The sequence below is a fragment of the Talpa occidentalis genome, unplaced genomic scaffold (assembly GCF_014898055.3).
Source record: "Talpa occidentalis isolate TD23 unplaced genomic scaffold, MPIMG_talOcc4v2.1 talOcc4.8, whole genome shotgun sequence".
In the NCBI taxonomy this organism is placed as follows: domain Eukaryota; kingdom Metazoa; phylum Chordata; class Mammalia; order Eulipotyphla; family Talpidae; genus Talpa; species Talpa occidentalis.
Genome location: NW_023605194.1, coordinates 60,018,014 through 60,044,506, shown reverse-complemented (window position 1 = coordinate 60,044,506; position 26,493 = coordinate 60,018,014). Strand labels below are relative to the sequence as shown.

The 26,493-nt window shown below is 40.6% G+C and overlaps 1 protein-coding gene across 1 annotated transcript in view; it reads left to right on the top strand.

The window, feature by feature from the left end:
• The first annotated feature begins 463 nt into the window (after positions 1–463).
• Positions 464–26,493, top strand: part of PRKG1 (protein kinase cGMP-dependent 1) — a 1,331,556-nt gene continuing 1,305,526 nt past the window's right edge. Inside the window, exon 1 of the mRNA XM_054690463.1 lies at positions 464–1,031. Within this exon, the coding sequence (XP_054546438.1) occupies positions 766–1,031 (266 nt within the window). The 5' untranslated portion in view covers positions 464–765. The remainder of the gene's footprint in view (positions 1,032–26,493) is intronic.

Sequence of the window (26,493 nt, the reverse complement as noted above, 5' to 3'; positions counted from 1 at the left end):
CGGTCATTCGTATCACTGGGCTCACAACCACAGGACTTCACAAAAAGAAACACACATACACACACACTCCCTTATCAAAGTGAGCAGAAGAGAAGTAAAAGCCGAAAACAAAGATGAAGTTAGGTAGGCTATTGTGTTTAATAATTGTGAAAGGTCACACACACAAACACACACACACAAACACACACAAAGTCTTTAGGCTCCAGTTACAAGCGCTGCGTCATCTGCCAGATCACATGGTAATTGTTGCTATTTCAAGGATCAAGTGGCATAAAGCTCCCCCCACCCCACCCTACCCCACCCCTTTCCTTTGGTACCATATAGCGTGGAGGGGTGATGGCTGTGTGATGGGGGAGACCAGGCTCTCGGCTCCAGCCCTCCCAGCCAGCGCGGGCTCTCGGTGGGGCGGCGCGCGCGCGTCTGTTCTCACGGAGTGATTGGGAAGGGGACGGGGGAGGGGGTCTCGGGGGAGGCAGGGCAGCTCTAATTGGTTTCTCAATGAAAGATAATCACCTATTCCCGGGAGAGGCTGCGGATTAGCACTCTGCCTCTCTTTTCGCTTTCAGACTTCACATCCTCCCTTCTGCGCTTTCCGTCCATTCAGCAGAAGTGGACTGAGGCGAGCGGCTCCTCGCGCGCCAGGGGCAGCCCTCGGCCGCGCTCGAGCACTCGGCGCCCATCCACTCGCCGCGCGCCCCCCGCCGCCCGCGGTCCTCCCGGCCGCCGCCGCCCGAGAAAAAGTTTCGCAGAGGGGCCAGGGCAAAAATGAGCGAGCTGGAGGAAGACTTTGCCAAGATTCTCATGCTCAAGGAGGAGAGGATCAAAGAGCTGGAGAAGCGGCTGTCAGAGAAGGAGGAGGAGATCCAGGAGCTGAAGAGGAAGCTCCACAAATGCCAGTCGGTGCTGCCCGTGCCCTCGACCCACATCGGCCCTCGGACCACCCGGGCGCAGGGCATCTCCGCCGAGCCGCAGACTTACAGGTCCTTCCACGACCTCCGACAGGCATTCCGGAAGTTCACCAAATCCGAAAGGTGGGTGCGGGGTGCGGGGTGCGGGGGCGCGGCGGGCCGGGGCGGAGGCCCTGGTGCTGGTGGCCGGCGGCTGCTAGCGCCTCGGGGGGCTCCGGACGCCGCGGCCGAAACTGGCAGGCGCAGGGCGCCCCCTGGTCGCCGGGGCGCGCGGAGTAGGGGTGGCCCCCGAGGCCCGGGAATGGGAAGTGTTTATTTTTATTTCTGCCCATCACGTGCCGTGCTGGTCTCTGCGGGGCTGGGAAAGGCGAGCTCCTCCGGGAGACGCGCCCCTAGGGCGTGGGGGTGGGGAGCAGGACCGCGGAAAGTTTTCTCGCGCCGGCTAACTCCGCCGCTGCACACCCCGCAGCGGCCGCTCGGTCTTTCGCGCCCCACTGCGGGGGCGCCCACGTTGGGACAGAACCCTACGCCTCTCCGGGCCGGGAGAACGTTCCCGAGGCGACCCCCGGACCCAGGCCTCGGGGCATGCTCAGTGGGGCCGCCGGAGCCTCTCGGGGAGGGGCGGCCGGAGGCTGGACCGGGATGGTTCGGTGGAGGGACTGAACTTGCTCGGAGTTGGAGCCCGGCGGGGAGGGCTCAGGGGCGGGGAGGCGGGATGGGCGCATCGCTGCTGCAGGATCCGGCCCCGGGATGTAGTTGGGGGAGGTTTATTCCCAGGGTGACTTTCCAGCAGTTGTGACAGCAGCACGTAGTTGCAGAGAAACCCACTTTGTGGATGTGTCTCTGCCTTGTTTGTATCCGTTACAGAAGTGCCACACCTCGGGCTGCCCCGGGCTTGGAGGCGCCTCAGTGACCTTGCACTTGAAGCATGTTGGGGGCTACTGGTCAGTCCTGTCTCTGGGTGTTTGTTCTTTCTGAATGTCTCCTTGGAAAAGTTGGGATGGAGGAAGAGGCTGTTTCTCCGGGCTCCCCCAGGCTCCTTGCTTTCCTCCCCCAGGCACTTTAAGAGCCAAATCCTGGCAGTTCAGAGTTTTGAGTCGCTCTTTAGTTCTCGGCGTGCAGAAGAGGCTGGGTGATTTTTGGCCACAAGTAGGAAGCTTTTGCACTCCACTCGCCGCCTTCACCGGAGAAGCCTGATCGATTGGCTGCAGCATTAAAGCGCCTCTGGACATTAGGGAGAGGAAGTGCAGACTCCAAAGCCCATTACTGGCTTTTAGTCTCTGGAAGTGCACGGCTGAAAGTGCATTTCTCAGGATATTGAATATTCCATTAGGCATGCCTTGATGCCCGCCTACCTCTTACCCCTTACCTCTTCTTAGATCACTTGGTGTCTGAGTTGGGGGTCCTCAGGGGACCCCTAAATTAGTCCTCCCCCTTAGCGCTCTGACTTTGAGACCAGCACTTTTAAAGACCATGTCCTCTTCCCCGGTCTTCACCCAAGCCAGTCTTATGACTCAAAGTCCTCCACTCTTCCACTGTACCCCTTCCTTGTCTGCTCTTCTTGTGTATTATCGTGTGTGTGTGTGTGTGTGTGGGGGGGGGGTTAAGGAGATTGGGTGTGTGTGTGGGGGGGGGGTTAAGGAGATTGGGTGGGTTAAGAGCTGTTGGACTAGGACCAGAAGCTAGGAGAAAGTTGGAGGCAGGGCATGAATCAGGAGAAAGGATTCACCTTAGGAAATGCGGGTCCCTTCTGAACAGACGTCTCAGGGGCCAGTTTTCAGATTTCCAGTGACACTACATTATGAAATGATTCTGCCCACATGGCGCCTTTTGGCCAAGCCTGCCTTGAAAGTCCCTATCGAATGGAAACAATGGCATTCTTCCTTCTCTCAGGCCAAGATTGCAAACAGAGCTAATATTTGGCCTTGCCCTTGGTAGAGAAGCTACTGCTCCATCTGGCCTCAGCCTCAGCCGGGCTGCGCATTCCGCGGCCGCTGCCCTGCCCCGCGCTCAGCAGCTGGAATCAATCTGCCTACCTCCTTAAGAAGCCACTTCATCAGCGGTCACCAGGCAGCTGCTCGCCTCCGAGGGCTGCCGGGCAGGGGCTTTATCGCATTTTTGAAATTTCAGATCTCTGTGTCTGGGCTGTGGCCCTCAAAGAGCAACCGGCAACCACTTCCTAGCAGAGAAGAGATTTCACCAGGATCTGGAGAGGACAGGAGGAAACCCCCTCCCCCCACTTGAGCCTGCTAGCATTCAGAAGTTAGCTCTGAAAGAAGCCCCCCCTTTTTTTGGGGGGGAGGGTGTGTGTGAGAGAGATTTCTCCAGGCACCAGCGTTGTTTTTGTATGTACTGGGAGGAAATGGGCGATCTTTCATTGGTACATATCTTTTTCTGTCCTTCATTCCTACTCCCTATGGTTCCAGTTAGGGATAGGGACAGTCATCATGAGAGCGGGTCATGAGCAGGGGAGGTGGAGGGCATATTTGGGCATATTTGCAGATTAGTAGCTGGAATGCTTCCTTACTTCCTCTCTGTTCTCATTTACTCTACGTTTGAGGGTAAACTTTTTCCCACTCAGCACTTAGTTTTGTACTTTCAAATGGAAGCATAGGGTGTATTTTCAGCAAGCTGACTCATTAGAGTTTAAATAATTTTGACAGGTATAATATATGGGGCCAGTAACCATTAGAATTAGGTACTCACTCTAGCACTGAAAGAAACAGTATTAACTTAGTTGTCTTAGAGGAGACACCTTATTTTAGCCAAGAAAGGAAATAATTAAAAAAAATATTTCTGGGATACAACATTTAACAACAAACAAGATATTTTCAAAGTAAAAGTGTATTTTTCAGGTATTTGGATTTGTGGAGTACGTGTTCCATCACCTCACATATTCCTTATTAAAAGCTCTGCCATCTTTATGGCCTTATTGGCCTCTTATGGCTCAAAGAGACTTCATTTTTGCAAAGCTAATGTTCAGTTGCAGTTCCTGTAGAATTTTGGTGGTGACTATTCACAATACAGGTTCCTTTCAGACTTTACCAGGACACCCCACTTTTTATACTACCATAAAAGGAAATGTAGTTGAAAGTATAGACATTTTATTTGGTCAGCAGAATGATAAAAGAGCTTTTGTCTAGACCCACTGTTTTAGAAAATGATGCAATATAAAATATTTATGTAACAGGTGACAAAAATATCTGAAACATTTACTGCAGTGAAGGAATGGGAAAATCCACTAACTATTGTAATCAACTCAGTCCAATTAGCTAGATTTCCATGGGTCCACAGAGGGTAAAGGCACAATTTCCATTAAGAATGATCTAAGTATCTGAGGAATGCTTAGATGAAAATAATACCAGGGAAAGAGAAGATCTGTGCTCTCCGCATAAGTATCAAGTGCACACTATGATGATCATGTTTAAAAAGAAAACATCCGACTTATTGCAGTACTCATTTTCAGATCCTTAGAAATGCCCAATAGGGATCAAGTGATTATGATTGAAAACTGTAGGCTGTTTTGGATAATGATGATGGTACTTTAAATTTATGTATCACTTTTTATGGCAAGTAACTCCAAGTATTTAATAATTTTTGTGACACCTGATTCTCTGTGTGCATATACTCCTTATCAAGAAATGCCAAATACCCTTAATTCTTTAATTCTGCCCAGTTTGGTCAGAGAACTGCACATAGTGTTTTTTTTTTTTTTAAATTAGCTTAAACAAAGCATGGAATCAATATTAATCTGTAACAGGGATAATAGTTATTTTCCAAAACCATTTCAGCTGTTTTTGCCACAGATCCTTTGATTCTTGATGAATGGTATAAATTCATCATTTTGAACTTGAGCTTCCTGCCACTGGGACATGGATGCCTTGGGATAGATGCCCCAGAAAATGTGTTGCCTTTTACATCTCTGATTCAATTCAATTCAATTCAGGTCTGGTTTAACCTTCAGACTAAATCTAGGGATTGTCCTAATTTTCACATAAGCAACCTTAATGAGATGAATGGGTACCAGCTAAATTATGAGCTCAGCATATTGTTCAGATAGAAAATGCACGTGTTAGAATTGCAACCATTTTCCCAACTCTCACTTTTTGTGAACCGGCCAGTAGCTCACCTCAGCAATTAGTGTGTGACTTTAGATAAGAAAATCATTGCTGGGGAAGGTTGGGTTTGTTTGTTTGTTTTTTAATAAATTTAAAGTCATTATACAAAAGAAAGCAAAAAAAATAGACAATGCACAACGTTTTAAGATAGCAGTGATAGCAATAATAAAGGCAAGCTTTAAAGCAATAAGAAAGCCAATTTTTTTTTTTTTTTTTACCTATACTAGACCCTTGTTTGCTGATTACAGCCCTAAAGGGCATCCAGACTTTTCACATAAATAATCTGAAGTTTGAGGAGTTAGGCCACTTGCCTAAAATCTCACAGCTAGGAAATGCCAGAGACAAGTTTCAACCCAAATCTCACAGTTTTTAGAGTTCAAGTTCTAAACTGCTATACTATATGACCTTGGAATCAGGCCAGTTCCATCATAGTGTAATTGGTGAATCCTTCCAAGTAACTCGAAATGAACCTGCCCTATATTCAAATAGGATTTAAAATGAAGTCTTAGCGCCAGCGCTAAACTAACCTCATGAAAAAGTGACCAGTGAGCCCTGTTAGCAGTACACACACCTCAGGTGTGCTGAGTCAGGCCAGGATTTTCTCAGGTGGTTCTGTTCTTGGGATTGCATGTTTTAGCTTTTCCATCTTCTCCTTTCTTCACCCATTTCTCCACTGCAGTGTATATAACATGCAGGGCTGATGAATATCATGGTTATGAAAGCTGTGACAATGATCTTGGTGGTCTTTGGTTACCACTCATTATGCCCTTTCTCTTGCTCCTGGAAGACCCCTCATGTGGATGCTTTCACCCCTGCCACTCCTACAGGCAGCACGAATTTATCACTAACTGATAACACAGCAGCAATCTGTTAACTGGTTCTCTTTTGGAGTTTACACTGTGATGTTTTAATAGCAGTTTCTGGGAGAGGACATTGATTTTGTTTACTGGGATGAGAATATTTATGGTGAAGGATTAAGGGGAGGCAGGTTGATGAAGGAGGGGAAGGTTTTGGGCAAGATGACTTGACTTGCTAAAAACACCTTGTGTCTTGCCACGTGTCATTTGAAGAGGATGTATCAGCATAAGCGCTTCAATCTTGTTTCAGTCAAAGCTGTACTGGAGGCAGGTGGCACCCTGGTTTCAGTGATGAGAAACTGAGCAAATCATTACTGAAGTGCCTTTTCAAGGATCTCAGAAACGGGACCAGAAAGAAAATTAGGTTTCTTAATTTTGCATCAGAACCAAATTTGGTAAATTTATGTTTTCAACTTCTCATCTGTTTATATTATTATTGAAGACACATTCGCTTCATGTTTGGGATCTTGTGCACTTTTCAAATCTATTTGTAGTACACAGGATTTTTTGCTCTATTTGAATACGTGATTAAATATAAGCTTGGATATGTAGGTTGAAAGTCGATATTTAATCATGTATTCATTAGAAATGTGAGTGACCCTCATGAAACTATTTCTAACAGATCTGAAAAAACAAAAGATGTCATACCTTTTTTCTCCCCTGTGATCAAGACCTGTCCTCTTACATACTGTGTAGAACGGGCTGAGAGAGCATTAGACCATTTTTTTTTGGATAAAATTTGATGATTTCAAAGTTGCTTAGAGTATGAATTATTATTTTCATTTGCCATTGAGAATGTGCTCATCAGAGTTCAGGACCCGTTGTTATCTGGGTTTCTTGTGGCTCTTGGAAATTACTGTGAGCTCTGAGATAAACCAGGGATAGCATATCCTGTTTCACGAAAGTGAAAGCTCAGAAGTTTGGGAATTGTCAAAAAGGAGTGTTAATTAACCTTGGGTCTTGCTGTGCTGTTGGTTCCTAAATAGGAAAGAGGCTGTGTGTGTGCGCATATATTTTTAACATATAAACACAAATTACTCAGTATATGATTGTACACTTTTTTTTTTTATTTTTTTTTTTTTAAAGATTTATTTATTTATTTATACAAGCACTGGGTACAATCAGAAGCACGGGAGGGTGAGAGAATTCACCAGAGCCAGAGCGGGGAGCAGAGCAGGCAGACTGACAAGAAGTACACTGCTGAGGGGAGCAGTGGGCAGCAGGAGAGGTCTGCTCGCCATGTGGGACCCTCACCTGGTAGCCGGGGATTGAACCAGCGCTGCAGAGGCTGCTGGCAGCTTCGCAACCCAGCGCTCAAACGTTGCGCCACCGTGGAGGCCCCACTTTTTTTTTTTTTTAAAGAACACTTCTTATAGAAGTAGTTATTCTGAGACACCACAAGCTTGCCCATACCAGTTTTTTTTTCCCCCTGTGGAAAGGAAGGTTTACTTCTTAGACTACTATGGATTAGATCATAGCATCTTGTAATTTTTCAAATGCTTGCACGGGGTATTGGTGCAGAGCCTGATTTTATGTACCAGAACAGGGCACTGGAACCAATATTTGTTATCCTTTGTCAAAGTGCTACCTTCATTTACCTGGTGGTGGTTCTTCTACTTTGCTTTTGGATCTCTGGATTTTGCATGTCTTTCTGTGTTTCTGCTTTGTAGCTTGACAGCTGTAACTCCTGCCAGACCTATTTCATCTGCAAAAATCATGTAATAGCAAAAGAGGATAGGATTCTTGCTCAAAATATTACTCCAATCTTTTAAAATCTCCCATGTCTTTAGATATTTGACAACTTGAATTCCTAAAATTTTAAAGAGGTATTACTCATATTGAAAATATATGAGGCTTTAAAATAATTATTGAATGAAAAATTGATAAATCAGAAAATGTTTGTTTGAAATAGAGTTGCTGGGCCTCCCCTGGTGGTGCAGCGGTTGAGCACGGGACTGAGAAGCTGCCCGCAGCCTTTGCAGCTCCAGTTCTATCCCCGGCCGCTGGCCAGGGTCCCACATGGCGCACAGACCTCTCCTGCCCCACCCGCTGCTCCCCTCAGCAGTGTATTTCTTCATGAGTCTGCCAGTTCTGTTCCCTGCTCTGTCTCTGGTGAATTCTCTCACCCTTCCGCGCTTCTGACTGTACCCAGTGCTGGTATAATTAAATAAATAAATCTTTAAAAAAAAAAAAAAAAGAGTTGCTTTACTACATAAACACTGATAGCAGAATTAATCTTATTATTTATTATTGTATTATTGTTTAGTGAAGTAACATTGGTTTACAACACTGTAATTTAGAGGTTCACATCTCCAGATGTATGTTACCACACCACACCCACCACCAAAGGGACCCATTATCCTCTGTCATAGCCCATTGAGCACCTCTCCCTCTTTTGCTCCCTACCTCTACCATCCCCTTGGAAGCCTCAATTCTATGGTGAGATTTCTAGGGTTTATTTTGGTTTAGTTCCTTTGCTTTGTTTCTCTATATTCCACATGTGAGTGAAATCATCCTGTATTTGTCTTTCTCCTCCTGACTCTGCTTAGCATCATAAACAATAGATTTAGTGGGTTTCTTTTTTTTAAGATTTATTTATGCATACAAGAACTGGGGTGTAGGCAAGAGGTGTGGGGGAGGGGAGTAAGAGGATTCACCAGAGACAGAGTGGGGAACAGAACAGGCAGATCTGAAATACACTGCTGAGGGGAGCATCAGGTAAGACAGGAGAGGTCTGCTGTGCCATGTGGGTTGCTCCCTAAACAAGGCTGGCAATAGCTTGATAGTGCTGAGACTTTTAATCCCTGCGCCACCAGGGGAGGCTCCTAGATTTTGTTTTTGAAGTGCTTAACCTTACTTTGCCTATTCATTTAACATTACTGGTGGATCAGACTTCAGTATATATTCAAGCATTTTCACATTCCTTCTTATACCTGACTATAATAAAAATCTACACTACTTTAGAAAATACTGTAGCTTAAAATCAATCAATATAAAGTTTATGGTCAATGAAAAGTTTTTAAAATACTAAACATATTTATCCTGTCCAGTGTACTAACAGCATGTTTAGCTTCCTTTTTTTAATTAAAGTTATACTGGTTTATAACATTATATAGGTGCTATGTTTACATTTAGATCAACATCTGTACACATTACATTTTGTTTGCTAACACAATTCTAGTTTCCATCCATTACATACAGTTCATCTCTCTCTTTTTTATATTAAATTTATTTTCCTGGGCCTCCCCGGTCGCGCAGCGGTTGAGCAGTGGGCTGCGAAGGTGCCCGCAGCCTCTGCAGCGCTGGTTCCATCCCCAGCTGCTGCAAGTGTCCCACATGGTGCGCAAACCTCTCCTGCTGCACCCGCTGCTCCCCTCAGCAGTGTATTTTGTCAGTCTGCCTGTTCTGTACCCCATTCTGGCTCTGGTGAATTCTCTCATCCTCACGCACTTCTGACTGTACCCTGTGCTTGCATAAATAAATAAATAAATCTTTAAAATAAATAAATAAATTTATTTTCTTACATTGCTGTTAATTTTATAAAGTATTTGATTTCTCCCTTCAGGTATAGTCTCCGTAGTTTTCCCACCACATCACTCATGATCCATCAGTCCCTTGTGCTCTTCCCTCCACTGTTTTGCCTCCCTCCTTCCCCATCCTCTGCTATATGCCTTAGATCTATATGGTCAGTTTGCTGACCTTTTGGTTTCTTGATATTCTACATATAAGTAAGACCATCCTATATTTCTCCTTTCCTTATGACTTATTTTGCTTCCCATAATCCCTTCCAGCTTCATCCATTTTGCTGTGAATGGCATGAGTTTATCTTTTTGATTGCCGAGTAGTATCCCATTGTATATATATACCACATCCTCTCAATCCATTCATCTGTTTGGGGCATTTAGGTTGTTTGCATATCTTAGCTATAGTAAATAGTGCTACAATAGACATAGGAGTGCAGATTTCCTTTCAAATTAGTGTTTTTATGTCTTTGGGTAGATTCTTAGGAGTGGAATCACTGGGTCATATGGTAGAGCCATTTTTAGTGTTTTAAGGAACCTCCACACAGCTTTCACAGTGGCTGGACCAGTTTGCCTTCCTACCAGCACAAACTGTTCACCACATCCTCGCCAGCATTTGTTTTTTCTAGTTTTTTTTTTTTTTTTTTTTAATATTGGCCATTTTCACAGGTCTGAGGTGGTATCTCATTGTGGTTTTGATTTGTATTTCCCTGACCATAAGTGATGTTGAACAATTTTTTAAATGCCTGTTGGCCATTTGCATTTCTTCTTTGGAGAAGTCAGTTCATCTTTCTTACCTGATTTACCACCCTCCTACGTAGGCCCCTTCTTTTCTGATAACTATTTTGCTTTTGTATTATAAGAATTTTTTTCTTTTTATGTAGCTCATTTGTTTCTTCATGTATCACATGTAAGTGAAATCACACTGTGTTTCTTTCTCCATCTGACTTATTTTGCTAAGCATAGTATCCTCTAGTTGTATCCAGGTTATTGCAAATGGCAGGATTTTATCTGTGAAGCCTTTGTTTAGAGCATTTTGATTTGTATATTCTTGGAAATTAGTCCCAAGTAGTCAATATGTTGATCCTGGGAGTTGTTGACTTTTATTTATCTACATTTTATTTTTTTTTAATTCAAGTAACATTGCATTATAACATTGTGTGATTTTCAGGTGTATGTCACTATTAATCAACATATATAAATACTGCATTGAGTTCACCATTAAAAGTCTAAATCTATCTTTCACACTACCATTATCCTCTTTTTCCCCCCATTTACCCACCACCCCCCTTCTGGTAACCACTCATTGGTTTTATAGTCCAAACGTTTATTTGTGTTGCATTTAGTTCATCTCTTTGTTTTCTCTATATGTTATATATGAGTGAAATCATATGGTATTTGTCTTTTTCTGTTTGGTTTATTTTACTAAACTTAAATTCCCTCTAGGTCAATCCATGTTGTTGCAAATGGCAGAATTTCATCTTTTTGTAGCTGAATAGTATTCCATTGTGTTTATATGTCACATATTCTTTATCCATTCATCAGTATAAAGATGCTTAGATTGTTTCTAGTTCTTGCCTATTGTGCATAATGCTACAATAAACATGGTGGGTGCAAATATGTGTTAAAATTAGTGATTTTGTATCAGAAGTGGGAAAACTGGATTATATGCAATTTCTCTATTTAATCTTTTGAGGAATCAAATGGTTGTACCAATTTATATTCTCACCCAGTAGAAGAACTGGGGTATAGGCCAGATTGCAGGGGTTGAGAGGATTCACCAGAGACAGAGTGGGGAGCAGGAGGATTTACTTAAAAACACTGCCGACGGGAGCAGCAGGTGAGTCAGGAGAGGTCTGCTGTGCCATATGTGGGTTAGCTTGCTGGCCGGGGATCTTACTGAGCCCATAGTGGTCATGGCAGTGAGATGTAAACCCAAGGCCACCAAGGAGGCTCCTCATTTGAGCGTTTATTAAGGCAAATCCAGTAAGATTACTATAATTAACTTGTTATGACTTAATTTGAATTTTTTGCTCGTGATAAGGATTATACAACTACAGTTCTTAAATTCTGTGCTCAGTCTTCTCGCTAATACAAACTACCCCTCCTTTCTAGCTCAATTTAGACAGTGCTTCAAAATGTGTTTTAAATCCTCAGATGTGTCTTTATTGAAGGAGTCTGACCTCAAATGCTCCAAAAATGCTGCCAACAAACCTTACAAGGATCCTAAAAAATACTCGTATATTTGTCTCTTACAAAATATTTGTAAGCGGTTTAGTCAACTATGTGCTACAGTTATTGTCTAATGAGCAAATCTAAAGCCTTTGGGTAAGTGTTAATATCTTTCCTGATGCCTCTTATGGCCCCGTGGTGTGGGTAATGCTAATTTCATGTATCACATGGCCTCAAGGAACTTGGCAATATATGCTAAAAATTCTCAAAATAGAAAATTCTTTTTTATCTTAGGTTGTAACCCCCTTGGTAGAAACCAGGTCTGTTTACAGTAAAAATTCCATCTAAATAAAATGTGCAGTTTTCTATACTTTCTCCACATGCTAATTTTCAGAGAGAGGCTAAGAACAGCACATAGCTAGAAAGTATTAAAAACAAACAAATTAAAGAAAAAGCCTTTGCTGTCTAGAGAATTAAACCACTTCACATTTAACTCAGTCTCCTTAGAGAATAAGACCACTCTAAAATATTCAATACAATATGCTGTGTCCTTTCCTGGCAGATTTCAACTATGGTGTCATGACATCGTGGTATGTATTTGATGGGTTGTGAAGTTAAAATAAGTAAATAACAGTTTTAGAATCAAAGTGCATGAATTATTTGTTTCTTAGGAAATAATAATGAGTGCAGTCACAGGCTTTTCCCTCTGGATAGCCTTTTACTTGCTTTCTGATTAGCTGTCTTGACTGGTAGGATTACACATACATGGCAGGAAATTGCACATATCCACAGATGGTCTAGTCTTTTCACAAGAGTGTTTCCCACTTGTGAACATCATCCATTGTGTGAGTCATTGCAAAAAAAAAAAATTGAGAAATTCTTACCTAAGATATGGTCTTAAAATTAAAAATACTGACTTCATGATGCTTAACGTTACCGATAATAATAGGTGTTGCATTCACTATACCCTACTTGGCAAGTATACTTCACAGCAAATTTCCCAGAGTATAATGCTCTCATTATTGGTGGCACTAGGGATGCTTCAAGTTGGTACACAGTGAATTCATTTTATATTAGCAATTAGGAATTTTAATAAGCATTGGAGGAAAATAAGTAACAGTCACATCAAATCCATGTTGCATGGTTGTATTTGCTTAGAATAAGACTAAGTTTTAAGAGTTTATAGGTTCTTAAGAAATAATGTAAAAATACATAGAGAGGTTTGGGGAAAGACTGTTTTAAAGTCATTTTCAATAGGGAACAGAGCATATTATTTTCATGTTTATCTTGCTCTCTTTTTGAAGATTCTAACTAATTGAGCCCCTCTGTCCACATCTTTGGATGATTCCCTAGATAGCTGTTTGTCATCTTCTCAGCAGGAATTGGAATGGGAACATGGAATTAGATGGAAACGGTAGCTTTTATAAAATACTCTCTTGTTTTGAACATTAATTAATCTACTTCAAAATTATTAGTATATTGTCAGAAAAACTTATGCTTTTCCCCATTTATGCATTCCTTTGCCATGCCACAGCAGGGCCTATAGTTGAAAAGAGAGTGAGACAATAATAAAGGGGTGCTCGCCCGCTATCTCCATCCACCTGGGCTCCATGAAGGGTGGCTTCTAGTACTTTCCCCAGGGCTCACTCTTATACCCTAAGAGTGCCTAAGACTGAAGGATCATAGTAAAATATATGGTGCTGTTTTCCCTTCTTTCTTTGTAAAAATGGAAAAAGCATGGAAAGAAAAATCATAAAATACAAAATGCAAATTTGTTTTTCTGTTGCCTGATGTCCTTTACTTGTGAGAAAGGAGAATAACTTCAACAATGACAAACAGTTTTAAAAATCATTCTTCAAAGAAAGGCTTTGTAGATAAATGAGATAAATATGAGAAAGAGGGCTCTATTACAGGCAGGAGGAAGAATTTGCACCAATTCAATCACTCAGGATATAGTGCAGGTTCTCTCTCTATCCATTAAGAAAGGGAGTCCTTAGGATTTGACTATATATTGGTCCTCTCTAAAATGTAAAGGGGCTTAACGTGTCCAGGTGGGAACAAGGGAGGGCAGGTGAGGAGCAGGGAGAGGGGGAGAGGAAGAGCGAGAGTGAGATTTCAACAATGACCACTAGATGGCAGCAGGAGCATACAATTTAACAATTGTGCAGCTATTGCTAGTATTGTAGTTTAGAATGGCCTTTAGTTGAATTTCAAAATATATTCTCCAACATAAAACTTTCTTAATGTCAGGATTCAAGGTTGGAAAGTGCATCATCAAATAAATATGATATCATGTTTTTCAAATTAGTATTGATTTGGGGGAATGGTTTTAAAAAGCGAAAGTGAAGTCTTTTCTAGTTTGTCTTGAGGAAAAGAAAAACAGTAGTGCTCTTTGCAGTGAGAGTTCTTTGAACATTGTTATCAGTCTGAGGGAAATTCCTAAAACCCCTATGAGGAAAACACTGGACTCTCATTTGAGAAAAATAATGGAAAGGAAGACTGAGAAATAATGGAAAGTTAATCGTAAAAAAACGTGTGAAGAGATAGAATAATAAAGTTAGTGGCTTTCTACTCACTCCCTCATCCTCCCTAAAGAACTTAAAGACCATTATAGTAAGAAAAAGTTAGATCGGTTATTAGATGAAACATATAATAGCTTTTATAGGTCGCTTGATCTCCTTGACAGTTCTGTGTTTCTAGAATATAATTAAGTAAATTGTAATATGGCCTGTTGTAGTCTGAGGTCCCTTTTAGAAAATTTGTACTTTAATAATCTAGTTAGTGTGATTAGTTGTATCTAAATATTTTTAAGAGGAAAATAAAGTGTTTTGTGAGATGCCTTAAATATCAGCTGCCTTTCAACAGTCTTAGGGTAAAAGAGACTAGTGTAGCCTGATCCACCACAAAGGATAAATTGTGGGTCATATCTAATGGACTGTAAGTTTTCAAATCAATATTCCCTTGGAAAGTTCCATTCAGTCTTCCTGTAAGAGGCTATTTCATTCAATCTGTGACCCCTCTCATGTGAAACCCCCAGGAGACTGGAAGTAAATCAGACTTGCTGATGGCATCGTTGCTGATTTAATGCTGAAGAGATATGTACTTATTTTGGTTTGTCTCAGCAACCAAGGGTCAATGCCAAAATGAGGTTGCACGATGGGTAAAGAGATGTTGGTTTTGGTTTCTTTAATTGACCTTGTAGGATTGGAAAGGAAGTTTTCCGCTATCCCTCTGGTTTCTTCTCTGGCTGGTAGAGCAATTGAATTAACATCAGATAGATGATGATGACGATGATGATGATGATTACTGCATAGAAAAACTGGGGTATAGGCCAGAGGTGCAGGGGATGAGAGGATTCACCAGAGACAGAGTGGGGAGCACAAGCAAATCTACTAAAATACACTGCTGAGGGGAGCAACCGCAAGACAGGAGAGGTCTGCTGTGTCATATGTGGGTTAGCTTCCTGGCTGGGGATGGAACTCAGGCCATTACTGGTGATAGCACTGAGACTCCCTAGGCCACCAGGGAGTGCCCCCCACCGCCCCAAATCAGATAGATTACTAGAAGAAAAGTAAAATTGTAATTCCATATGTGTGGACAGTCTACATGGCTATAAATTCTAAAGCAAAAGAAGACAAAACTGGGGTTTTTATCCTGAGCTAAGGACTGGAAGAGAGGCCTGGAGCTTTAAGGAACTAGGAGGGAGACTCAACTGGACTGAAGGATCTAATGTTCTGTAATTAGATGTTTGCCCTGCTCTATAGATAGGTTTCTCCAATAGAAAGGTCATTTCTGGAGAAATCTGAAGTCTGAGCAGTACCTCCAATTATCATTCTTCTGTGTAGTTATAGGAGTAATAAAAGTTTCTCTCCAATCTGAAGGGCCTTGATTGACCTTAGCTCATGTCAGTGTGCATATCCTGAGAAATTTAGCTCTGGACATCTTGGGCAAGCCTGCCTTTCAGGCTCTTGACTCATCTGCTATGTTAGATTGTACTTAGATAAGCAAGCAGGAGCGAAAATAGAGACAAGTTAAACTGTATTTTGATACCCTATATAAGAGTAAATTGCCTTTGTCAAAAGTACAGTGAAGCTCTGTGATTATATTTATTTGAAGCTCTTGATATATAAAAGTTCTCTGTGGGCCAGTAATTTATATTTTTCCTGGGTTAGAAACAAAAATTGCTAAATAGTCTAGACTGTGAGAGAAGATAAAAGGTATATTTAATGCAGGGTGTGCTTTCTGCTGTCTTCAGGACCCCCCCCCTCCAAAAAAAAAAAATCTAGTCTCCATTAGACATGGTGAAGCAAAAGATAAATAGAATAGCTTTTGTTTGCTCTGATCTTTCTGGTTTGTTATCAAGGCAAGACAGATTCCTAAAGTATGGAGGCAGGGTTTGAAGCACCCTGCCTTGAAATCTTGTGGTTATCTAATCTCACCATCTGGTTCCCAGTATCATGGGGAATGTCTACGCAAGATGAGACAGACTGTGCACTTAAAACTAGAGCAATCAGAAAAAAATGTTTCTTTTGTGTGGTTCTGTATCCCTACTCACCACATTAAAATCTGGACCAGCTTTTTGATACTCGAGAGCATTCATTACTTCTCAAATTTGCTCATTTTAATCATGCCTTATGCTGTGTCTACTTCCTTGATTCTTTTAATTCCCAAAGTGATGAATGCTAGTTGTCAGATATTGGAAACATACACAAAATTCATCTTCAGACTCTTCACCTGTCCTCCAATAGGCAGCCAGAATTAACTTTTCTGTACATTTGTGCAAATCTTTATATAGAGAGAACTTCCTAGCCCACTTGGAGAGTTCTAGTCTTTGTTTTTAACCTGGAGTGGGCTCATTTCATAACACTCCTCAGCAACCTGCTGTTTTTGCTTCATGACAGCTCCTAGTACTTTTTCCAGTCTAGTCTGTTTTAGTCTTTCTAATAGTTATGTAGCCATCTATAGTTTTCAGCTGTTAATATTGATAATTATTTGTTTTGTCTGTTACAAGCATAAACATTGCTGCAGATGATCTTCACATATGCAGTTCCTCATATGTCTTTTATTTACATATGGGATAAATTCCAAGAAGTGAGTGTACTAGATCAAAAACATTGATAGGTTTTAGTGTAACTTTTTAATTTTATGTGATTATGTGTACACTTTCCATATCACATATATGTCCCCTATTATTAAAAATTAAAGGTGTTCTAGTGGCATTGGCAAGGTTAGTCTTCTCTATTTAAGAAAGAACTTTTAAAAAATCAATCATATAAGCATTGCAATAAGATATGCTTTCTTTTTTATACTTAAGTTACATTCATGAGAACACTTTTTTTTGAAGTAATGTTTACATGCCCTTTTGCTGTTCAGATTTATAAAGTCCATATTGTGCTTTTTGGCTTCATTTTTTTTTTAAGTTGAATAAAACTCCCAAATTCCTGTAATGTGATTTTTGAAAGTAAGGATAAAATTGCTTCTATAGACTGCTCTTAAACAACTAAAGTCCTTCTTTAACAATCACAATGATTTGTTTTTCTTTTATCAAAATACATTTTTGATACTTTAAGGATTCTGAGGATTGCTCCCATTGGGAAAATAACAAATTCCAAGTCTCTCAGTTACTTTTTTTTTAAAGGCTAGTGGGAGGATTTGGACATATATGGTATTGAAAATACTCGGTGGCGCTTTCTTTTTATAGGATGGTGACCTCTAGTAGAGTTTTCTTTTCTTTCTTTCTTTAGATCATTGTCATGATATTAGACTAGATTTACTCAAAGGTAGCTTTGCAAACTCTCATTTGGATTAGTATTCAATCATATTAAAGGTAATCAATTATGAGATTGAAACCAAATCGTAAAACTGTTTTTGGGGAGTAGAAAGAGTAAGTTCAGAAAGTTTAGCACATTTTTATCAAGACAAGACCTGAGAATATATCACGAATTAAAACAACAGGTTTGAGGCTCACAGGGCTGAGGTTGAACTTCTTCATCAGTTGTGTGATTTTCCACGAATTACTTCATTTTTCTGAGCTTTAGTGTCAACATTTTAAAAATAGGGCTTTTTCCCCATAAGGCATTGTATATACCACAGATACTCCATAGGTATTTGTGAAATAACAAAAGGTGATGAGTGTAAAGTGCTAGGTACAAGTGTTAGCAAGTTAACAATAGAAGGCTTAAAAAGTTTTAGAGGTTTTTAAAAACTTTAATGCTGGTATTAACAAATTATAGAACTTCATACCTGTGAACAGTTTTAGGCGATATCCTTGCTCAAACCCTTTGATTGAGAAAAGAAAACAAAATAGAACATTAATGACAAGAAAATCCAGAAAGAATTTTTTTCCTTTCCACAATCAGAAAGTTTGTGATTTGTCAATGATGCAAAGCATGTAAGTACTAAAGCTGGGATTAAAGACCACATCTCTTATTTGCCATTCCAACTCTCCTGAATTTTGTCTTAAACATTGTAAATGATGAGTGAAATAGGAAAACTACACATTTGTAAATTGCAGCGATGAGACAGAGTGGAAATGAGGTTTTTTAAAAATCAAAATGTGCATGAATGATCAGGCCTGGCAGAGCTAAGGTCAGATGAGTATCTGACCAACTCTAGATGACCTTTGTGCAAGTTTTTTTTTTTTTTTTTTTTTAGAGGCATGTTTTTTATTTATTTATTTATTTGTTTTTGTTCATTTGTTTTTGTTTATACATGCACTGGGTACAGTCAGAAGCGCGGGAGGGTGAGAGAATTCACCAGAGCCAGAGCGGGGAGCAGAACAGGCAGAAGGACCGAAGTACACTGCTGAGGGGAGCAGCGGGTGGCAGGAGAGGTCTGCGCACCATGTGGGACCCTCCTCCGGTGGCCGGGGAGCAGCCGGGAATCGAACCGGCGCTGCAGAGGCTGCAGGCAGCTTCGCAACCCAGCGCTCTACCGCTGCGCCACCGGGGAGGCCCCTGTGCAAGTTTTTTACAGGAGCTGTTTCTTAGAGACCCTGGGTTAAAATGAAACACCGTTGTGCATTGCCCATCAGGGATGATAAGGTAGGAACACTGAGGGGGCCCACAGTGTCAGGCTCCTGAAGACACTAGGGACCCTGGAATGACCCCGAGAGGGAGATTCTAGTTTTGGAAACTTTCTGGAGCCAGGAGTAATCAATAGCTGTGCATATTGTGTCAGACTGGAATTTTATTTCCTAAAATGTTGTGGGTATATCTAATAGAGTTGTAAGTCTAAAGATTTGGTTGAAAAATTCCTTGTAGATATTTTTAATAGTGCAGTAGACTTCAATTTATAAGCCTGAATGCTAGAGGGGAAAAAAAACCCTGTTTTTTTTATAATAAATTTTATTTTTATATTCCCCATACAATTGCAACCCCCTTATTTTGACCCCAATCCCTCCCCTCCCGCCCTCTACCCCCCATAGAGTGTCTCTGGTTCATAGTTTTTTGTTGATTTTGATTTTCACTTTCTTATAGTTATTCGTTTTCCTGGTTCCTTATTTAAGTTTTCTAGATTCCTGCTAGGAGTGAGACCATCCGGTATTTTTCTTTTTCTTTCTGGCTTATTTTGCTGAGCATGATCCCTTCCAGCGCCATCCATGTTGCTGCAAATTGCATGTGTTTATCTTTTTTGAATGCTGAGTAATATTCCATTGTATATATGGACCACATCTTCTTGATCCAGTCATCTATTTTTGGGCATTTGGGTTGTTTCCAAAGCTTAGCTATTGTAAACAGTGCTGCTATAAACATAGGGGTGCAGGTGCTCTTTGGAATTGATGTTTCTGTGTCCTTTGGGTAAATACCTAGGAGTGGAATTGCTGGATCATATGGAAGCTCTATGTTTAGTAGGTCCAGAAATCTCCACACAGCTCTCCATAGTGGTTGGACCAGTTTGCACTCCCACCAACAGTGCAGAAGAGTTCCTTTTTCTCCACACCCTCACCAACATTTGTTGTTGCTAGTTGAAAAAAACACTTTTAATGGGGTTCAGTGAATGAGGTTCTTGGGTCCCTCTGAGAAAGACTGGCAGTTTCCTGTTCAGCAGCATGTGGCCGGTTTACTAAAGAAAAAGACATTAGTATGGACACAAACAGGCAATGGCTGCATTTTAAGGTTTATTAGGAAAAAAGATGCCTGCATAGACACAGGCAGGTAAAGAGATACAGTTGAAAGGGACAGGTTTATTTATTTATTTGTTTGTTTATTTAATTTTTTTGCCATCAGTTCTGTTTTATTCTAAATATTTAGAATTAGGGAGTTTTGAATGGAATGTGGAAATATATTTAAATTTACATGCATAAGTATGAATAATAACAGGAAAAATACATGGCCCCAAGGGGGGAAGTTGCAGTAGCCTTCCTTTTGACATGTAGCAATGCTAAGTGTTTTGCTATTATCCTTTTTTAATTTTTTTTTAAATAATATATTCATTAATATATTCCATTTAATTATTTTTTTACATCATTGTTCCCTTTTTTGTAATGTTTGATTTCTCCCTTCAGGTATATAAGCTCCATAAAATTCCCACCACCTGTATCAACATAAACTGTCACCATAGGCTCTGGTGCTCTTCCCTCCCCTGTTTTTCTTTTTTTTTTTTTTTAAGATTTATTTATTTATGCATACAAGAACTGGGGTATAGGCCAGAGATGTGGCAGGTGAGAGGATTCACCAGAGACAGAGCGGGTACAGAACAGGCGGAATGACTGAAATACACTGCTGAGGGGAGCAGTGGGTGAGTCAGGAGAGGTCTGCTGCACCATGTGGGTATCTCCCTGACCTGGGATCGAACTCATGCTTCAGTGGCTGTGGACAGCTTCATAGGTTGTGTCTTAACCCCTTGCTCCACCAGGGAGGACCCTTTTCCTGTTTTGATCCCTCTCTTTCCTTCTGACTTATTTCACTGAGCATAAGCCCTTTCAGCTCCATCCATGTCACTGCAAATGGCATGAGTTTATCTTTTTTGATTGCTGAGTAGTATTACATTTTGTACATATACCACATCTACTTAATCCAGTCATCTGTTTTTGGGCATTTAGGTTATTTCCATATTTTAGCTCTTGTAAATAGTGCTGCAATGAACATGGGAGTGCAGGTGTCCTGAAAGGGACTGGTTTATTAGGGAAAATAGACACCATTATTGAGGCAGGTAGGCAATCTTAGGACAAGATCTGTGTTTTACCAGAGCAAGGAGTGTTATTATATAGTGTTCTTTGATGGGGATTAATTCCTTTGTGGAATTTTATCACTTTGGGATCAGCTTGTGTTGGTTTTCTATAATCATCAGTACCCCTGGCTTTTGACCTTGTAAAAACTTCCATCCTAAATTTTTCTATTCTAACCTTCCACAACTTTCACTTAATCTTTTCTGTCTGTGCCTATCTCCCCAAGCTGACATTTAGCCTATACATTTGGGTATTGTCAGTGCCCGTTTGCAGTTTAGAGACTGGCTTTGCTGTATTTGAGCTTTTCCATTGGACAAATATTATTTGAGATTTTATTTCTACTAGGGCAGTTTGAGCTACTAATCACTAAAATGTGGGAAGAAGTCTGAAATATTTGGGCAATCCTAGTCTTGGTTCTGTCCTTACTAGCTTGGTGCCATCGGTCAAAATACATCTAAAACCTGTCTCTTCAGTTATTCAGAACCTCATGAGGTTGCTGAGAAGATTAAATGAGCTCAGGCACATAATATATTTAGCTTAATGCCTCATAGAATATAGCCATTCAGCAAAATGTTAGCTCTCATTGTTATTTGCCAATTCTGACTTCATTCACCAAATATATAAGGACTTTTAACTTGGTGCCAGGAAAGGGTGTCTGCATATTCTTCCCATATTTCTAAACCCATACTTGGTTCCAGTTCTGCTCATTAGAATATGTCTCACCCTATTTTTGGAGTCATTTCCTGAATCACAGATGGCCTTCTGACATAGACTGTGTTTCGGACATATTTTGCTTCCATGTTGTAGTACTAGTTTTCTTTCTACAAATTTCACAGCCCCTCCCCTGCTATCTCATCATATTAGAAACTTACCACTCTTATGCTAAATTTAGCTGTGTTAAGATCCCCTCTACAGTTATCTGCTCTCTTAAGTTGAATAAACCCAGAGTTTCTCAGATTATTTTTCTCATTTTCTCAGTGTAGGGTCAGGAATGGACACGGTGCAGGTTTTCTGATCCAGCAGACCGGGTAAAGGAGGAGTCAGAGTCCCCAGTGGCTTTTTGCAGGTCTTTATTGGGATTACCAGGTACACGGCAGGCAGGGGCGCTGGGGGGCTGGTAGGTTGGCAGGCCTCCCAGCCTCCAGCACGTCTTCTCTCTGGGCTCTCCGGCCTTCTCTAGGCTTCTGCTTCTCTTGCTTCTCTCTCGGCTTCTCTTTCGGCTTCTGCTGGCGTCCCCGTGACGCCGCCCTTAAAAGCCCAGTATCTGGTTCATAGTTGTTTGTTGATTTTGATATTTTCTTTCTTATAGTTATTCTTTTTCCTGGTCCCTTATTTAAGTTTTCTAGATTCCTCCTATGAGTGAGACGGGGAAAGGAGGTCTTGGGGTCAAAATAAGGGGTTGTAATTGTAAGGGGAATATAAAAATAAAATTTAAATAAAAAAAAAGCCCGGTCTCAGCCCCGGTGAATCCCATCTACCTATGCCCACACCCTACTCCAGGTGCCCACCATCAGGCATGCATTCAGGACTGCAAGGATCCATCATCTATCCTGATGGTGGGAGGGCAGAAAAGCCTGACATTTTTCCTTACCCTACACTCCTCAGTTTCTCAGATTACGTACGTCACCCGGGGAATCTCATAAATGCAGTTTCTGATTCAGCAATTCGGGGGAGAGCTCTGAGATCCTGCATTTGTAATAAGCTCTCAGGTGAGATTGATGCTGATTATCTTTAGATTTGAAGTAGCAAAGGGTTGACCAATGGCTTTCTCTGGTGCTTCCTTTTTTTTTTTTTTTTTTAGCATTCAGGTTAAGTTTTCTGTATAAAGTGTAATCATATATTCTAATGCAAACTAATGTGCCAATAATATATTGACATAGATTTCATGGTAAGTGAGATTAGCTCATTATAGGGGAAAGCCTGGAGGGCACATTCTGGCATTCTTCCTATTTGACAGTAAGTATGCACAGCTGTGCAGTGTAAGGCTAAGAGCAGAGGTTGTGGAATCAGTCAGGCCTGCGTTTAAAGCCTTCAGTGTCTTGGCCATGTTGCTTAACCTCTTTGAACTTCCGTTTCCCGTGTGTGTCTGTAAAGCTAGGATAAGATGGCCCTCCTCGAACTGATGTTATCCAAAGACCTATCTTGCGGGTAGCCTTGACTTTTGTAGCTTTAACACTAGTGCTTGGGAGACAAAGTCAGATTTGTCCAGGAATGAAAAATGATTCCGAAAGAACTTCAGATAAAATGGAAAGAAAGTAGTAATTCAGCATTGAAAGAGCTTATTCCATGTAAAGCACTTCTTTTGCATGAACTCACTTCTTGTATCAGCAATTCCATGTTTTTTCATGGTGCCTCCAGAAGAAACTGTTAGTCCTTATGCACTGGATAAATGAGGAGACTCAGTCCAAACACATGAAATGACTTATTCAAAAGCTCTTTGGCCTAAGACTGTTTAGACTTTAACACCATAATAAACGTATATAATTACATACAAACATAATAACCACAGCAGGTGTGTTGGGGACACAATATGTCCTGAATGAACCCCAATCAATGATGTTTTATGGACTCCACTCCCACCTCCATGCTAAAGAGAGCCCAGGTGCCAAGGACTACAATTCCCATCATGCCATGAATCTGCCATGACTCTTCTTGAAGGGGGATTGCTGGGAACAAAGGATGGAGTTAAGCACCCTTGCTTGGTATAAAACTGAACACCTATGGGCCTACGGGGGGCTTGTTTTACATGTCTTCAGCTGGCATCTAGGCTCCCAGCTTAGTCAGCATTAATGGTAGGACATATTGACAAATTATCTCTCTCTCTCGCTGTCTCTTCACCCCCTCCCCACCTCTCTCCCACTCTCCTCCCCCTATTCATTTCCCTTGTAAATAAATCTTTTCTTAACCTTTCTATCTGTGCCTGCCCTTGGGTCTTGTTCTAAGTTTTTTATTAAATGTTAGGCCATCCCTTTTCCCTTTGGGGTTGCCCTATAACGGCTGCAGAGGGAAATATGAGGAAAATGCCTTTTGTGTGGAGCCTCAGGTCTTTCAAATGCCAGTGATCTTTAAACTGCAATGCATGTAAATATTTTGAAAGCTGTTTGTGTCAGTGAGGATACCTAGGTTTCATACTCAGAAATGTGGACTTAATAGACTTGGGAAATCTGAGACCTGGAAATTTAGCAGGTCAACCTGAGAGACTGCTCTGTAGGTTTATTATAAAAGGAGGGTGACCATATGTATTAGTTTCTGTCAATTGCTTTACTGCAATTCTGGAGGGTAGAAGTCCAGTGCAAGGTGTCAGCAGAGTCATACTCTCCCTGAAGACTAAGGGGAATCCTTCCTTGTCTCTTCCTACTTTCTGGTGATTCCCTTAGTCTTTGTCCTTCCTGTTTGCTCCCTTCATTCAAATGGGTATTTTCCCTTTGTGTGTGTGTTTGTATTCAATTTCCCTCTTCTTAGAATAACAGTGGTCACTGAATTTCAAACCCACCCTCATCCAGGATAACCACTTTTTATCACATTTGCGATGACCATATTTCCAAATAAGGTCCCAACCTCAGGTCTCAGATGAATGTAAATTGGGGTGGAGGTAGGGAGTAAGTAGTCTACCCAACACAGCATACCACCAGTTTTATATCTTCTTGCAATTCCAATGTACAGAATTATTACTCCCGAAATATGTTGAGCCCTGTGGAAAGAGGTTTTGAATCAGATAAGAAGTGACTAATTTTCCAGGTATTGATGTGATGTTGTACAAAGGTTTTCCACCATCCTTTCCATTCCCCCCCCGCCACACACACTTCTCCTTTTGAAAGGATATGGGTTGATTGTCCTTTGGTTCAGATGAAAATATTAGCCTCTCATGGGTTCCGTGAAATGTCACAGATCTCTGGTGGTTTATGGTTCACTTGTTTTCAAGGTATGAGTTTCGTACAGACTTATGGGGAATTAAAATTGGGCTTAAAAGAGAGACAGCTAGTGATTTTCAATCTGTAGACTGTAGTTTTCTTGCCTATAATTTTAGGGAGAAAGAAACTTTTATGCTGTAATTTTAACACTTTACTTCCCTATAATTTGGGTAAATTGTTTCCTTGGGGTTACAAGGAACAAGTGGAATCAACCTCAAATAAATGTATTACCATAAAGAAATTTTCTTTGGTACATTTATATAAGTAATGTCAAAATACAAACTGATTTGGAAAAGTTCTGAATCTTTCAATCAATTAAAATTGTATATTTTAAATCAGTAGGGCTATATTTGTGTATAAAATGCTTTTAAGTTGACATTGTATGTATTCAAAAGTAGAATATAGTTTTCACTCATAGCCCAAACTAAGATACATGTGCACACCCATATTGTAACCTAACTAGAAGGTTTTGCTAATGTGATTTGTAATAGAAACTGTATTTCTAATACAGATAATGTATATTTCCTCTTAAGCATTTAAGAAAAGTTCAAGAGATAGTGTGAATTAGTTAAATAATCTTATTGGTGATTTTGTTTTACACAAAATATGTAACAAAGGAAGTTTAGTGATCACTTGAAAATACAATTTAAAAATGTATGCTAGTGTATATTCCCACTGGGATTACATTTAGTTCTTAAACACACCTTATCCGAGATGCTTCAGAGGATTCAATTTCAGAACATAGTTTTGATCTTCTTGATGATACAGGTATTTTACGATGCATTGTTTATTTGGACTTACTGAGCCTTTTTTTTTTAAAGCAAATTCTGTCAGAACATACTCCATTCTCCTTAAGATTGTATATTCCTTTATTTTGATTGCTTCCTGTCCCTCTGCCATTAGACTTTAGAAAGTTTGTCTTACTGGTGGAAGAGATCTTAGGATGAATTCAAATGACCATTTCATTTTCTAGAAACTTCACTGGACAGGGCCTTCAGTAGTGGGAAGAAGGGTCTGCAAAGGGCAACTGTAGTGGGAAGGGTAATTAACCCCCATTTTGTGGAAAATTTCCAGGCCACCCTTTAAGAGAATTTACAAGGTAGATACAAATTTCCAAAAAGCAAGTGCAGAAAAGTTAATTCCATTCCTACCATTTGTCATAAACTGTGTATTTACTATCTATATTAATTATTTGAGTGACGATATCAATGGCCTCTTAATCACATTTGCAGAGGGCTTGGTAATTATATTGGAAAACAGAACTTATTGCCAAAAGACTGTGATAGACAAGAGCAGGAGTTTACAATCCTAATATACCCGGTGCCCTGCTTTTCATGTCAAATATGTCCAAATGCTCCTTGACTATCCAAAATTTCTTTTGTCAGAGTTGTCCTTTTCGATGATTTTGTTCATTTGACAGTAACATAGAAAAGCTGCTCAGCAGCTAAGTAGTGTTTGTTTTAAGTCACTTTAGTCAATGTTTTCTAGGTTAAAAAGGTGTTAATGTGTGCAGACACTTGAATAATAATAAAATCTATTTTTTAGGAACAATGTGACTTGGTCCTTTAGAATTAAAAAGGAAGTTTTTGATATTTTTAAGTTATACAAGAATGAGAGACCTTAACTTCTTTTGACCATGACTGTGAGTAATGTATGTTAGTGTTTTTTGTTAGGCTATATTTTTTAATGTACTGCATCATCTTTCCCTATTGCATGTGGTTCTGCATTTGAGTCCTTGATGTCACCCTCTAATAGAAGCATGCCAGGGTTTTAGGTTCAGTAATGACTGCTTTGGAAGCCACTGCTGATTGCAGGATTCTTTTCTTCAGTTTTTGAG